Source organism: Numenius arquata, chromosome 9, assembly GCF_964106895.1.
Source record: "Numenius arquata chromosome 9, bNumArq3.hap1.1, whole genome shotgun sequence".
Classification (NCBI taxonomy): domain Eukaryota; kingdom Metazoa; phylum Chordata; class Aves; order Charadriiformes; family Scolopacidae; genus Numenius; species Numenius arquata.
In genome coordinates, this window is record NC_133584.1 from 30872306 (window position 1) to 30888684 (window position 16379).

The window sequence follows — 16379 nt, forward strand, 5'->3', positions numbered from 1 at the left end:
ATACTATGAAACCTGAAGCTGAATGTGACAAAGATACTGTAGTGATGAGTGTTAGAGAAATGGATAAACAGGTATTCGGAGGATTGTTACTGTAGTGTACAACTGATCATGCAGGAGATGCTGTATTCAACCTACTGGTTCAGTTTGGTCTGTTTGCTCCATGCTTTGAGGTTTTTTTATAAATGTTATTCAAAAACTTAATCCCCTTTTAGCAACTGAAGATTGGATACTAAAACTTCCCATGAAAGAGCTGAAGTTTTACTAGTTAACATATTGAATGATTTTTTCCAAGGTGTATGGGATATGCTTTTCAAAAAAAAAAAACCAACCACCACAACCCAACAAAAAACCCCCACCAAACCCAAACCAAAAAACTGTCCACGAGATAGTCTGCCATCTTCAGATCTGTTTAGGAGGCTTTCTCCGTTACTTTTCACAGATCTGGGAAGATGTGTGAACCACTGTTACTCTTTGCTATGTAATGGTGTTCTGGAAATAAGATTCTTGAATTCCAGTTTTTCTTTAGAACAGTATTATGTGTAGATAGCCAGAGATGGAAGCAGATTTCTTTAATGTGAGAAAGTAGATGACTATCACTTGTGGAATCAGATTGCTCTTCAAGAGGACTGTGCAGTCAAGGAGCACAGAGAACAAAGGTGCAGTTTCAAGAAAAAGGTGGAGTCCTACTTCTGCAAACTCCAAAGTGTTGCCTGTGTTGGTGTACCTGTGTGTACCACATCTGAGGCTACTTAATTGTACTTGCTTATTTCTCCAGCAGAAGCCATTCTGACAAGGGTATGTTGTGTCCTTATGAAACAGTGCTTAGTGTAAGCAACTGAATTATATCAATTGTAACCTATATCAATTGTGACCTATACCAGTTGCCATGAGGGATTAAAGGTATAGTAATATGATTTCCATTGTGCTTAACGTAATTCAAATAAAAAGCTAATTAGGCTATGAATACAGAAAAATCTCTTCTATATCAAAATATTCTTGAAATGGATGGGTTTTTTGTGGGACCTTCATATTGAAATAAACTAACTTGCATTTGACTTGTGTGTCCTAACTCTAGTTTAGGATACACAGTATAGTTGGCTTTAGACTTGTATGCGTATTTGATCAGGGTCTAGTTGTTAGAATTAAACATTTTGTCTTTCATGGTCACACTTTCAGAAGAAGTCCCTAAGCTGTTATAAGAAAATAGGAATTTGAATATTTGTTAAAGTTATGAATGTTTCTTGTTATGCCCCCTCTATAGTGATATAATAATAAATGGAGTGCTATCATTTTTTTAGCTGTTCCGTGTGACTTCACTAGAGGGCAGTGCTATGAAAGAAATGTTTGTCAGGATTAATTTCTACACTTTTTTGCACAAGATTATATATATACCTTTTAAAACACCTCAATGATAGCATTTAAAAGCGGTATCTGCTTGATATATGGCTCTGTAAAAACAAATGGAATAGGGGGTCTTTCTGCTATGCTATGCAAGTACTGTCTGATAATCTCTTGAAATTGGAAGGTTAATACTTGAAAAACTTTTAACTAGAAAAAATTGGTAAATACCTTCAGTTACAGTGCTGGTTGTGTACTAAAGCAGTCACAAACAATTTACCTCTTCTGTTAGCAACTCCTTGTTAGGGATCAATTGTGTTTGGGCCACAAGTTAATCATTAGACTGTTATTGGTTGAGCGTAGCAGACACAGAAAAGTGACACATAATCAGTTTCTAACTAAACAATGATGCCTGATAGTTTCAGGCTTTTTGTGGCGGTAGGTGTTCAAAGTTAGCTTTAACTCATTTAAGTCTTTAGGAAAGACATTTGTTATATTCATTTCACTGTTTTTTCTGTGCTTTCGGCTGATACATGTGCTTATGACTGATCTTGGTTGCTTATTAGGTGTTCACACCTTAGTAATGCACCCTCTTCAGGTGAAGTCTTTGGTAGCTTATGCAATTTAAAAATGTTAATTTAACAGTGATGGTTCCCAATGGAAAACCTTTTAAGATCTTTTAAATACTCAAAGATTTATCCCTGAAGTAGTTGCTTGCTGCGACTTTTGTAACACATGATTGTACAACTTGCCTCAACTTCAGCTGTTCTATAACTTGTGCTTATGACTATTAACATACCGGGCAACTACTAAGAAAAACTATTTTCTGGCCATGGGTTACAAGAGTTTGGCAAGTGTGAAATAGTGTGAGGTGCTGAGTCTGCAAGAGACCAAAGGATCAAAACAGGAGCTCTTCCTTCTAAATCTTAACTGTAGAATGACAGGAATAGCTGGATCTGCTGCAGGCAGGATGGGAAGGAAAGTGACACAGGAGAAGTGAAGATTAAGCAAACTGGAAGCAACGCTAATATAATCTCTATTGAGGTATTTCAGTGCTGTCTGGAGCACAGAGTGTATTTGGTTCAATGGCATGTTGAGAGACCAACTCGAGTGGGCTTCTCACTGTTCTTCAGTGCCTACAGATACAGCATAAACAGTATTGAACTCAGTGTTGCTTTCATGTGAGTTACAGGCTTCTGCGTTACGGATGACAGATTTCTTTACAAATTCCTCCCAGGCCTAGCTACCACTTCTGTGAATAACAAATAAGGAAGAAGTGCTAAGAGCTTTGTTTAGGTTGGTGGGTTTTTTTAATAAGGATAGGTAAGCTGGGTTTTCTGATGCTTTTCTTAAATTTTCTGTTATTTTTTTCCTTTCTCCTTTTGAGTAGAAGGCCACCTGCTTCACAAAATCTGAGGTATAAATATGAACTTCATCCATCCAGAGGTGTTACCAGTATTGCCTGTGGGCAAACTCTCAAATGGGGATGAGACAGCTGTTCAAGGATGATGCTCGCTAACTTGTACTTAATTAGCTCTTAAGGTTTGCTTTCCAGCCCTTAAACTAACTGATAGGGGATGGTATCTTACACGGATCACTTGTGGGGGTTCAAGAAAGGAGAGTATTCTCTAACATGAGAGGGACAGTGAGGTGGATTGAGAACTGGCTGTGTGACAGAACTCAGAGGGTTGTAATTAATGGAGCAGGGTCAAGTTGGGGGACACCACTGGTTACAGGCCTCCAGGGTCAATACTCGGCCCAGTCCTGTTCAACATATTCATCAATGACCTGGACGAGGGGACAGAGTGTACCCTCAGCAAGTTGGCTGATTATACCAAACTGGGAGGGGTGGCCGACACTCCAGAGGGCTGTGCTGCCATCCAGGGTGACCTGGACAGGCTGGAGACTGGGCAGAGAAGAACCTAATGAGGTTCAACAAGGGCAAGTGTAGGGTCCTGCACCTGGGGAGGAAGAACCCCAGGCACCAATATAGGTTAGGGATGGATCTTCTGGAAAGCACTACTGAGGAGAAGGATCTGGGAGTCCTGGTGGACAGCAAACTATCCAATGGGCCCTTGTCGCCAAGAGGGCCAACGGGATCCTGGGCTGCATAGGGAAGAGTGTGGCCAGTAGGTCGAGGGAGGTCATTCTCGCCCTCTGCTCTGCCCTGGTGAGGCCACAACTGGAATACTGCATCCAGTTCTGGGCTCCCCAGTTCAAGAGAGACAAGGAACTACTGGAGAGAGTCCAATGTAGGGCAACTAAGATGATTAAGGGATTGGAGCATCTCCCTTATGAGGAAAGGCTCAAAGAGCTGGGACTCTTTAGCCTGGAGAAGAGAAGGCTGAGGGGAGACCTTATTAATGCTGTATAATAAGTATTTTGGATACTAAAAAGTATCTAAAGGGTGGGTTGAAGGATGATGGAGCCGGACTCTTTTCAGTGGTTCCCAGTGACAGGACGAGGGGCAATGGGCACATGAATGGAATGTGGGAGGCTCCATTCAAATATGAGGAAAAACTTCTTTCCTGTGAGGGTGCCAGAGCCCTGGAAGAGGCTGCCCAGGGAGGTTGTGGAGTCCCCTTCTCTGGAGATCTTTAAGACCCGCCTGGATGCCATCCTGAGTGATGTGCTCTGGGCAACCCTGCTTTAGCAGGGGAGTTGGACTACGTGATCTCTAGAAGGTCCCTTCCAACTCTTGAGAATTCTGTGGACATAAGTTGTTTTAACTATAAATTTAGATCTGGTTTTTTTTTTTCCTGCTGTAAAATGGGGCCTGGGTGAAGTTGATCAGGCATTCAGTAACAGCAGTGATAGTAGCCTGAGACTTTAAAGACCTAACCTTGCAGCATGTGTTATTAGATACCAGCCTGAACAGTTAGTGTTAGGACTAGGTTTAGTTCTTCTTGAACATCCTATGTGGAAAAAGCAACCATGTAACTGCCTTTTACATGTGGATGACTTTCTACTCTTTAGTGAAGTTCCTCTTATCTGACTTAACATTTCTAGGCAAAGGTGGTCTAAAGATAAGTGCTGGAATCTGTTGTTTCAGTGGTGTAAATATGTTAAGACTTAATTACTTGTTTTATCAAAATTCATGTATATAAACTAACTTGCTGTAACTACTTTAAAGGCTCTTCTGATCTGTTTATACTCATTCCAAACTTTGAACCAACAATTTGTTTTGGGAGTGAGCTCTCTGTTATGGCTTTGTTGTACAGCTTTGGTTTTCCTGTACTGTCTTTGATACGTTGCTTGCTTGTTGAGTTGCAGATGCCTAAAATAATAGCCATTAATAACTTAATCCTCTGTGAAAGTCCAAGTGTTAAAACTTTGTTCAGGGGAGCCTTGAATTTCTACATTAGCCTGAAGGCAAATGCAGCCCTGAAACTGAGCTGGTACAGCTTCTGGTCAGACCTGTGACATGTCACATGAGATGACTCGTCTTTCTGTCCTTCAATTTATATATTGGTGTCTTGAAGGACCATTGTGACTTTTTCCCCAACTGCTGATGGCAGGCTTACTTGCATAATCATCTCACTGTTATCATCTTCTGTATCCAAGGAAGGAACTTAGGCTGCCCTTACCCTTAGAGCAAGCTTGATATTCCAGTATAATTCACATCTGCAAAACCAGCAAAACAATGCATCACTTCAGGAGCTGCAGTTTGCTTTTGTAGCAACTTAGATTTAGAACTCTGAATTTTATTCTTTAACTATTTCTGTTGAGTAAGTAATTGCTATCTGTTAGTTCACAGTAGCTGTTTGAAGCAAACAAGTGGAAGCCTCTGCTTAATGGTGAAATCTAATTGCTTCTAAGTGTAGGTTTGTAAAATTGTGTAGGCCTATTGTCATAGCAGTCTCTCATTACTGTATTTATTTCTTCATACTGAATGTCTTTGGCTCTGGCTGGAAATGTTTTGGGTTCCACAGGGGAACCTTGGTTAGGATTGCAGGCTGCATTCTAATTATGAAGGTGGATGGTGTTCATACTTTCATCTAAGTTCTGGAGTTATGTCACTGGCAGCCAGACCTGAGTGAGCTCTTTGGGGTCAATATGGGCCAAATACTACTCAGTGTTCAAAAATAATCTGGATGATGGGGTTGAGTCATCAAGTTTGAGAATGATACCAAACTGGGAGAAGTAGATACAATAGAATGTAAGAGCCACCATAGAGACATTGACAGGTGGGACAATTGGGCCAAGAAGAGTGGCATTATGTTTAGCAGATGTTAATGTCTTCTCTTGAAATGGATTAATTTCCAAGCAGGAGTTCATGCTGGGGTCTGACCAGCTGGTGGATGGCTCTGCTGAAAAGGAACTGGAGGTCCTAGGAGCCAGCAATGTGCCTTGTAGCAGAAAGGCAAAAGATGTCCTGGGCTGCATCAGCCACAGCGTAGCCAGTAGATCAAGGGACATGATCATTCCTCTGTACTTGATGCTTCCAAAGTCACACCTGGGAATATTGTGTCTGGTTTTGGTCCCCAGTTTAAGAAACTGGAAAACTGTGGAGGCTCCAGTGTAGGCTTGTGAAAGTGGATAAGAGGTGGAGAATGCAACCCATAAGGAAAGGTTGAAGGAATAATTTCTTCAGCCTAAAAAGGAGAGTACTGGGGGAGACTGCTTTTTAGCTCCTGTAGATAGCAAAGCAGCTTGATCCTTTTAAAGGGGATACTCTAAAGGGAGAACTGAGCCACACTTATGGACAGAGTTGTAAAGTCCAGCCTAAGTTAAATTCTTTTCCTTACCTAAAGTACTTAATCTTGTAGGTAGACCTTCCTGTGGATGGATAGCTGTGTTTAAACCGCAAGTTCTAGAGTGTCTTGGAAAGCATGAAATTTCGTTGCTGTCACTAGCCTGTAATAAGAGATGTCTCTCCCTTGTATAGCTTTTACAGCCAAAAGCTCTAACATAGGGACTGAAATTGCCAATTACCTTTTGTAGCTAAAAAAATTATTTGGAACAGTCTGTAAACAGTGCTGCAAATACTTTTTTTTTTTTTTTTTGGGTGACAAATGAGGCTCTGTCAGCTGTGAAGTCCTGGGATGCTGAGCAGATAGCTAACAGCATACCTTAGTCTCTTGGAGTCTGTGGTAAAATGAATTCTAAAACTTCATAGCTACACAAAAAGTCGTATAGTGCAAGTTGTCAAAGATCTAGCCCAACGTGTTCTTCGCTAATCAATATTTCAAGAAACATTTGAAAGAAAATACTTTTCTCCTACCCTTACCTAAATGCTTTAAAGTGATTTAACAGGTATGACTGTTTCCTTGGGTTTGAAGCCTGTTGAGAGGCACATGCTGTCTGCTTGTTGAACTTCTCTGACACTCTTCCAACATTTTACTGGTAATTGTCACTCTGAACATAAGAAACCTGATTCCACAGTAAGCGAACCAGGCTGTCAGGCTGCTAAACTTCTGGTTCATGCTTTCATAGCCCAGGAATGTTTCTTGAGATCATGGAATATTGTCACTTGCAGAGTGAAACTGAAGTTTGGGGGCTCAGAGCCAGATATTTTTATTGAAATGGTTATTAATTTAAATAAATTTAAATTAAAAAATTTAAACATAAATTAATTCAATGTGTTTTCGAGCTACTATAATAGTAAGAAAGACCCCTTTGTTAAAGGAGCTTAGAAATGGGTGTTGGTATATGGCATATTGAAAAATACACCCAAAAAAATGGACAATGTCTTGCTTTGAGTACAAGGCATGAGTCATTAGTATGTCTGTGTAGGTTCTTAAGCAGCTCAAATCAAGTCTTCTGTACAGAAAGCTCTTGTGATGTGACAGCATGTATGGTGATACAACACACTAGCATTTGTGTTAAATCTATTCTATGAAATGTGAGCCTGTGCTCAGAGGAGGGAGTGGTACTCCTGTAAATCCATAAAACTGCTCATTTCTGAAGTTAGTGAATGTTGAGATAATGAGCAGTCTAGTAAAACCGCATGTGTTAATTGTGATTAAAAGAAAGAAAAGTCTTCCTGCTGAGCTCTGCACCAAGAACATCCTCCCACCCACAGCAAAACAAACAAAAAGCCTATGGCTAATGTCTCTGAATTATTTGGAGAAACTTCTGCCCTTGGCCTATATCTGTAAGACTCAGTGGGTAGCAGGGAAGAATTAGTGGCTTTTTCTTGTTTATCTCGCCTTATTTTTTTTCTTGTGTTAGTAGAAAGCTTACAGACTGTGCACTGGAAAAATCTGGGCATAGTGCTGATGTAGTAGCTGGCAAACACTTTGAATGGTATAGGATTTATAACTAGGAGTAAATGCCAACAAAATTTATGGTTGTGAATGGGTATCTAAGCAGTCTCTGAATGTAACAGTTTTAGGTGTTCACCTACCTTCTGCTGTGTCTTTACTGCAGAATTTTTTTGGTAAATCATGCTTACTTTTAAAATGAAATTATGTAGAAAGCTGAAGGCTACTGGCCACAAAGGAATTGTGTATATTTAGCTTCTAAAACTACTTAAATACAATATCTAGAAATTCCTGTATTACACAATATTTTGATTATGATCTCAAGTGGGAAAGTTAAGGTTTTGGGAAGCTAAGTGATTTGACAAAAACCCCAAGGGCTAGCTTGATAAATCTTTAATGGGTTATGCTTATATAAAGTCTTAACATGTGCTATTGTCTCCGTTACTGTGAGATGTTTAAGTACTGTTGGAACAACACAGGGCACTGGAGTCTGCATAGCAGGTTTGTTATGTCTTGCTTGAAGAATGAAAAGAATTGATTGCCTTAGTCTGCGGAAGGAGGGGGGAAAAAACCAACAGTGATACCTCAAGCTTGCTGTATGTTATACCTATATCAGATGAAAATGTATGGTAGAAAGATTGAGTATGTATGTTTCCTTTTTATTTCAGGCTTATGGTATGTCAGCTTTGCCTCTAAACTTGATTAAGGGAACTACCAGTGCAGCTTATGAACGTTTAGAGAACACTGAAGATATTGAGGAAGTGGAGCAACATTTATTAAGGATTAAGTCAAAGGTATGGTCTTCACTGTTCTCGCTTTCTTAATGATTTTTTTGCTTGCTTGCTTACTAGCTTATGGTCATGCTGTAGAGAGTTTTTGTTCCAGAAAGAATAGCAAGTCAGAAGTGACTAGATTGCAGTTGTGTAGTAGAGATCAGGTTTTTTTCATCAGTCCTGAAGCAGATAATAATAGTGCTGATAGTGCTAGATAATAATAGTGCTGATGAGCTAAACTCAAACTTCTCCAGTCCTCTTTGGAGATACGCAAGAGATACTTTTTAGAAGTTAATATTCTTAACCTCACTGAGTCTGCTGCCAGATATGGCATCCAATTTGTTGGTATTTTCTCAGCGCAGTTGTCCATGCTGGATGCTTGCCACATGGAGCTGTCATGAGTTACATTGATCAAATGATTAATCATATTTATGAATAAATAACAGCCCTATATATTCTTGCTTCCCAGTTAGTGTACCTTGCTGTTACAAATAATTTCTTTATGAAAAGCGTGTATATGGAGATCTCTGTATATGGAATCATAAGCATCCCTAGGATGTTAATGCCATTTATAAACCCATGATGGCTTTGCAGCTCACTGAAATGCTGTGCCTAATGTAAGCAGGATGCTTAACAACCAAAGGGTGGGAGCTGGAGGAGGAGAAGTTTTCTCCCTTACATACGACATGCTAGGGATGTCTTTTCCCAACCCATTTCAGATGATTTGACTAGTGTTTTTTCAGCCCTGGATAGGGGGAAGGGGTGTTAAGATGCATTGCTTTTGCTGCGGCAGTACATCTGTGCTGTCGTATGCTCTGTCCTCCCTCGATACTTGGCTACCTCTGCACGGTGTGGGCACCTTCAGTGGTCTAAAAATCTTGTTGTGTAATGAAACCTAAAAAGTAGTCTCCCCCAGTTTAAGTTGCAAGGTTTTGGCTTTTTTACAAGGTACTACTACAACAAAGGCATCTGTATTACTGAAATCAGTATGAGAAAAATGAGAAATCCTGGACCGTTATGTATTACAGAAGACTATGTTGGATTATGAGAGTTTGCAAGCAAATGATCTTGTTGTTTGATCTAGCTAACAAATAGGATCTAAAAGTAGAAAGTCCTTAAGTTATATCTATATTTTAATGTGAGCATTAGTATAAACTAATTTTCTTTGCTTTATGCATTATGGTCAGGATTCTACCTCTGTATAATTGAAATCTTAGTTCTTGAGTTACATTTGCATGAAGTGATGAAGAAAGTGAGTGCTACTGAGGGTAATGTACAGTGAAAACTAGAAGTATGTAAGTATGCTGCTTAATTTAATATAAAGATTCAGTATGTAGTAAGGCCTTCTGCTATTAGTAGACCTGGTAGCTTTATTATGTTAGTCTTAAATAATCAAAGCTTGGACTATTTTCAAAAAGTCGTTTTCAAGTCACTGAGGTGCTATAAAGGGTATGGAGAATATGTGTTCCTGTTAAAAGTACAGTGTGATCTCCAGTTGTTTACATATGCCTAGAATGTAGTTTTAGTCTTGTAGCCTTTTTGAGGAATTTATCTAAAACAGATTTCTTCAACTTCACTCGTGTGAAGTGTTTCACTATTTACAGGAAGGCTTATTTTAAATAAGAGGAGGAAAAAAACTGAATAGGGAATTTCAGAATTATAAATGCGTAGTGGGAGATATACTAAAACCACAAGAATTTTATTTTAATCTAAGGATCAGTTTGTTATACGTAGCATCAATGTTAGAAACAATTCTGGTTCAGTTACCTAATGCCTATTTTGTTGCTTTTCCTTATTAGTGTATAACTGAGATTTAAGCATGTGCTACTCAATTTACAGCAGAGTGCAATGGTAGGTACCTTCTCAGTATTTAGAGGCTCGGAATTAAAGTACGTCCTTAATATGATCATCGAACCAACAATTATCCGGTACACTCAACTAATTCTTGGGGTAATGGTACCGCTTGTTTGGTTTTATGTAAGGTTATTTTTTGGAGCAGCAAGTCATCTTGCTCTTGCAAACACAAGAAACATAGCTGAGTATCTGTAGTGGGATGCTGGAAAGAAAATACAGATGCCAAGCTTAATATATTGGCTTAATCATGGAATTTAATTGGAAGAGAGCTCTGGAAGTTATCAGGTTCAACCCTCTACACAAAGCAAAGACCCTTTTCAGATTAGATCAGGTTGTTCAGATAGCATCTGGCTGTTTTAAGTGTTTCTAGCCATGGAGGCTTCCCACCCTGTTAAAATTTGTGACCGTCGTCACTGTGAAGAGTGCTTTCTACCACCTAATAGGAATTCCCTTGTAGCTTCTGACTTTCGCACTTCATCCTCTTGCTATGCATAGAAACAGCATGAGTTATATACTCCGAAGTCTTTTAAAGTTGTTGCAACTCATTAGACTAGATGTCAAGTCTATTTTCTTGATTCAGTGCCCTTGATTTCTTGTACTGTTTTTTGGTACCCAGTGCAGAGATGGTCGGCCTCTGTCATCAAGGGATAGACGGACTATGCAACAACTAGAAGAGAGACTAAGGACACTTCGAAGAAGAGAGAGGCATCTGGAGTCTATTGAGAAAAGCTGGTGGACGAAGTTCTGTGAAGCTATCCGACCTCTAAAGGTAAAAGTTCTTATTCCAATTTACATTTCAAAAAGTAAGTTCTACTTTTCCAATATAAATTGTAGGTCAAGTTTATCAGTTACCATTGTGAATATCAACTACTTATTTTTTTAATTATTATTGTACTACACAATGACAGTCCTGTAGCAAGCTCTGAGCTCTTGGAAAACCTTTTACTTTGCTTAAAATATGATTAAGATTGAAAAGGAGCAAGTCCTAGCTGATCTACTATAGTGTGACTGCCAGGGAAAATCTGAATATCTTCTCAGGCATGTGAAAATGGGAAGAAGAAAAGGAAGAATACTGTAGCTGTCAGGCAGCTTAAGTTAATCTAAAGTACATGTAGCCAGCAGAAGTGAGAGATACTTTGAGAATATATGCATTTGGAATGATCATCTTGCCAAGTACTATTAGTTGATCAATAGTAAGGTAGCTGTGTGGAACTTAAGTCTTGATACATAACCAGTGCAAAGGAAACTGTTACTGGTGAAAGCTTTGATCTTGGTCTCTTTTTGATCTTAGCATTTTGATTTTAGTAGATACTTTATATGGCAATACTGTTCCATAAAAATACCTGGCTTTAAAAAAAAGTATTTTTTGCCAGCTAGGTGTAGGAAGAAATTCTAGCATTACTTCAGCTTTTCGAAGTGCAGGCCACAGTTTGATGGGGGAGTATAAGTAACTTCCTCTAACATGGTTGCTGCTGTTAATGCTGAGTACCAATGGAAATGGGCTGAGATTGCAGTGGAACAAAAGCTTTCAACTGAAATTGTTAGAACTGTGAAATTGTAAGTGGAGTTATCTTTCTGTGATACATTAGAAATCTAGACTTATCCTTTTTGTTTAAAGGACGAATATCTCATAACTAATCACTTCAACAGTTTAGATGCTTCCTTTTATTCAAAATGGCTTGTGTAGTTTCTTTAGCTTTTCACATTAAGGTTAACTTTGATAAATGCGTTGGTGGTATCTATTGTGTGTAGGACTTCAACAGTTCATTGCGTTCTCATAGGATAGTGTACAATATTGTAAGTTATTTACAGATTATCACTTAAGGTCAAGATAGCATTCCAATGTTTCTTTGTTCTTGTGGTTTGAATGCTGTTTATTCTCTCAGTAAGTGTGACAGTTACTTTGAATTTGTGGCTTAAAGAGCGCAGACTAAAAGGGAGTTGCAAGTGGATAACTTTTTCTTGACAGATTTTCATTTATAATAGGGTTGTGCTATGAAGGCACAAATACAGGTTGGGTGGAGAGAGTTGAGAGCAGCCCTGAGGAGAAGGGTCATGTCATGCAATAAATGTGTTGGGTTGCCATGGCTGGCTGCTGAATGCCCACCTAGCTGCTCTCTCACTTCCCATCAACAGGATGGGGGAGGAAATAAGATGGAGAAAAATGTGTGGGTCGAGATAGATCGGGCAATTGCTTACCAGTTACCATCATAGGCAAAACAGACTTGAATTAAAATTTATTTGAATGGTAAAAAACAAAGACCATTTAAAATGCCTTCCTGCCTCCCTACCCACTCTTTCCCAGGCTCAACTTCACTCATTTAGTCTTGACTCTGGAGTTGGCACAGCGGGGATGGGGAATGGGTGGTTACCATCAGTCTACAACACCTCTGCTGCTGCTTCCTCCTCAAACTTTGTCCCTGTTCCAGTATGGGTCTACTCCATGGACTGTAGTTCTTGTCAGATGAACCAGCTTCAGCATGTGGGATCTCTGTAGTCTGCAACTTCCTTCAGAAAATATCCACTTGTCCTGGGGTGGGGCTCTCCATGGGCTGAGTGTGGTTATCTGCTCCAGCATAGTCCTAATAGGCTAGGGGAAAATGTCTGCTCCAAGACCTGGAGCAACACCTCCTCCTTCTCTGAGCTTGGTGTCTGCAGGGCTGTTTCCCACTCTTTCCTCTCACTCCTCTCTACTGTCTGGTGTTTTGCTCCTTCCTTAGGTATGTTTTCCCAGAGGGGCTACCAGCTTGGCTGCTGGGCTCAGCTTTTGCCAGCAGTAGGTCAGTTGGAGCCAGCTGGAAACTGTTGTCCAGTGCAGGGCAGCCTCTGGCCTCTCCTCAGAGAGGATACCCCTACAGCTCCCCTACTACCTAAACCTTGCAATGTAAACCCAATACAAATTGTATTTCTCGTGAGGAATCCAGCTTCTGCTTCTTGGTCAGCAGAACTCTTCAATAATGTGCCACCAGTTTTCTTTACTCCATTGGTGGATACCAGCCCTGAAAGGATGACTAAAGGCCCCTATAACTTTCTGTGTTGGTTCAAAGTTATGGAATAGTTGTCCTAAGCAGATTCACAGGTTCTTTTTTTGTTGATACATGAGTACCATCGTAGGAAACAATTGGGCCAGGGAGTATTCTTTTAGCTTTTTGGAGGGATTAATTGATGATTTTGGAAGTTAATTTTGAAGCTTTTTAAAGAAGTACCATCTAAGTTTGTGGATCGTGTGGTCATTCCTACTCAGAATAAACTTAGTCCTAAATTCCATAATTATTTTAGTAACATTTTGGAATTATCCATAGAAGAAACGACTGAGATCTGGGAGCAGGGATAGGAGGCAAAGAGCTCTCTGAATAACTCCAATGATTTAAAGGTCAGGCGAAGGTTTAGGAAGCTGAAGGGAGGTACCAGAGAAAACAATGGAAGCAGAACATGAATAATGTCAGAAAAGGCTTACCAACTTCTGACTCGATTTTGTGCAGTAGCAGTGGAAAAGTACACTAATCAATTGAATATTTCTAAATTATTTGGCCTGACTTATTAAACTGAAATGCAATTCAGCTTTCCACTATGACCTAGAAGTAGCTCCCATTTCTACTGTTGAGAAATGCCTATATTGACATTTTTGTCTTGGTTTTTGCTTAGCAGTGTCTTTTAATCACATGTTCAAATGTAAAACGTTTAAGTAAACCAGTTCTTGCTGTCTTCTGCTTTAGCTGCTTCCTTACTTGCCCATGTAGAGGCTTTCTATTAAAATCCTGAAGGAACTTTATTTCAGGCAGCACTGTAAGTTGTATTGGTAGGTATTATTTCAGTGTACTGGTTTTTTGATATCTGCAGTCTTGCATAAAAACACGGTCCACTGGTTTTTGGCAGTTATGCATACTAGCTTGTACAACAAACTGTAGATCAGAAGACCCAAGCAGACACATAATGGTGATCAAAGTAATGTAAGTGTAAGGCAGCAGCTCTGAAACCTGTTCTGTAGCAAACGCTTGAGTACAGGTGGACATGGGGTCTGTTGGTTGTAGCTGAGGGATATGAGGAAATGGCCTGGCAATGGAGCAGTTTCAACTGACTAGTGGAGGAAGTAACATAGCTTGAGGTATGGTTGCATTGAGGTCCTGCTTTCAAAAGGACTAGGGAGTAAGAATTAAGATTGTCTTGCATTGAAAGTTAGACTTCTAATGTAGATCAAGGGTTGCTCTTTTTTTATTTCGGTAGTGACCTTACTGAATTCCTCTGTGTTGTTTGGCTGAAACCCAGGCTTTTTATTTTCACCTGTTGTAGTACTGAAAGCTTTTCAGCATCAGTTGATAAATAGTGCTGCTGTGAGAACAAGAGGTTTTGATGAAGCGCTGTCGTTTGAAGTTGAATGTGTACTCATGTTCTCAGGGGCTTGGATTCCTTTTCATTTGTGCTGTAACAAAGCAAAATTATTTTGTAAATTTTCATGGCTAAGTGTACCTAGAATCTTTGAAGATACTATAATTGGTCTGAAGCTAGTAAACAGCAGTATAGTAGTGTCACAATAAGATTGTGGATGACAGGTTTGTCGTTTGCTAGAAGTGACAAGTAAAAGGCAGCAGCAAGTGTCTAGCTCTGGCTGCAATGTTTTTCTAGCCTAACTTAGGCTTGATGTGGGGGCAGAAAGGAAAGGAAGTACTTATTCATTCCCTTCCCCAGGTACTAAATGATATCCAGCTGGAGGCATGCTTTTAATTTAAGTCAGGTTGATAGCACTTGTTAAGACTCAGCTGGACTGTGCAAGATGCAAGCTCAACTACTGGTCTGAGTGTTGGTATTCTCCTCATCATTGGCCAAGGGCTGGTTAATGGACTAGAAATGAGGTGTCCATTGGTCTGAAATCAGTTGAGGTACAAGGAATATCTAGGGAAGAACACAAGGGTCCTTTCTGTGAAAGGTCTGAGTTAACTGATGCTCTGAAATTGTGTAAATATAGGTTGATGTTAATTGCAAATAATTCATGATTCTGTAGTCTTAATAGCACTGTGAAAATACAGGATGAACTTAAGGTAGAAGGAAGGTCTTAATATTAACATTTTCAATCTTGTATTTAATGGGACTGGAGTTGAGGTTGAATTGGGAAAATGAGTGCTTTTTCAACCACTTATCTACATCTAAGAGTGTTACCCATTACTTTGAAAGACAGACATATTTCAGAGGAGATATGGTTGCCTTTTTACTGGCCATAGTTGGCAGAAGGTAATGAAGTAATGCAGGCTTCAGACTCTTGGTCTTAATTGTTCTTAAATGTCTATTTCTTGTATGGCTAATGCCTAGTGGGAGTTTGCTGTGGCGAGCTAAAATCTTAGTGCATGTAAATATGTGGAAATGCACAAGTTAATACTTACTTTGATATTAATCTGTAGATGTCTACCTAACAAGGCCTACCTAATTTGAGTTGTTTTTTAAGCGACGTTCTAATATTTGAGTTTGCAGACAGAAGCTTATCTTCAGAATTTAATGAGCAACAGCATTATAACTGAATATCTTCAATGAGCAGCTGTAATAACCTTTCCAAGATGGCTGTGTGCCAAGTTTTAAGCTTAATAAAATAATTTAAGAGTAGCTATGAAACTCCCTCATTCATGTGAAAGACCACGCATTGTGTTCCTTTGTATAAAATTTGGAAATAAGTCAAAGTTGTCTCAGGTTTAGCAATCTGAAAACATTTTTTCCGTGGTGCCCAGTGACAGGACAAGAGGTAATGGGCACAAACTTGAATATAAGAAGTTCCTCCTCATGTTTAGGTAGAACTTCTTTCCTGTGAGGGTGGCAGAGCCCTGGAAGAGGCTGCCCAGAGAGGTGGTGGAGTCTCCTTCTCTGGAGGCATTCCAAACCCGCCTGGACACGTTCCTGTGCAACCTGCTCTGGGTGGACCTGCTCTGGCAGGGGGTTGGACTGAATGATCTCCAGAGGTCCCTTCCAACCCCATAGCATTCTGTGATTATTGTTTTGGGAAGTCCAGCATGCTTATCTGAGCATATTCTGGGACTAGGGTCACAGAAAAATAAAGTGAACCTGTTGGAGCTGTAACCAAATGGGTTTGCTACAGAGTCTCACTTTTGTGCATCATCCCGAACCCACCCCCCCCAAAGAAAACTTTCTAAGAGAGAAATCTGATATCTTCATATACTCCTAGTAAAATTGCTTTAGTGTTTCATATACCACCTTGGCTTAGCCA

General features: G+C 39.7%; 1 protein-coding gene across 1 annotated transcript in view; it reads left to right on the forward strand.

Moving 5' to 3' along the window:
• Positions 1-16379, forward strand: part of LMBRD1 (LMBR1 domain containing 1) — a 78159-nt gene that overhangs the window by 36496 nt on the left and 25284 nt on the right. The window contains exons 8-9 of the mRNA XM_074153492.1: positions 8213-8338; positions 10788-10940. Of these exons, the coding sequence (XP_074009593.1) occupies positions 8213-8338; positions 10788-10940 (279 nt within the window). The remainder of the gene's footprint in view (positions 1-8212; positions 8339-10787; positions 10941-16379) is intronic.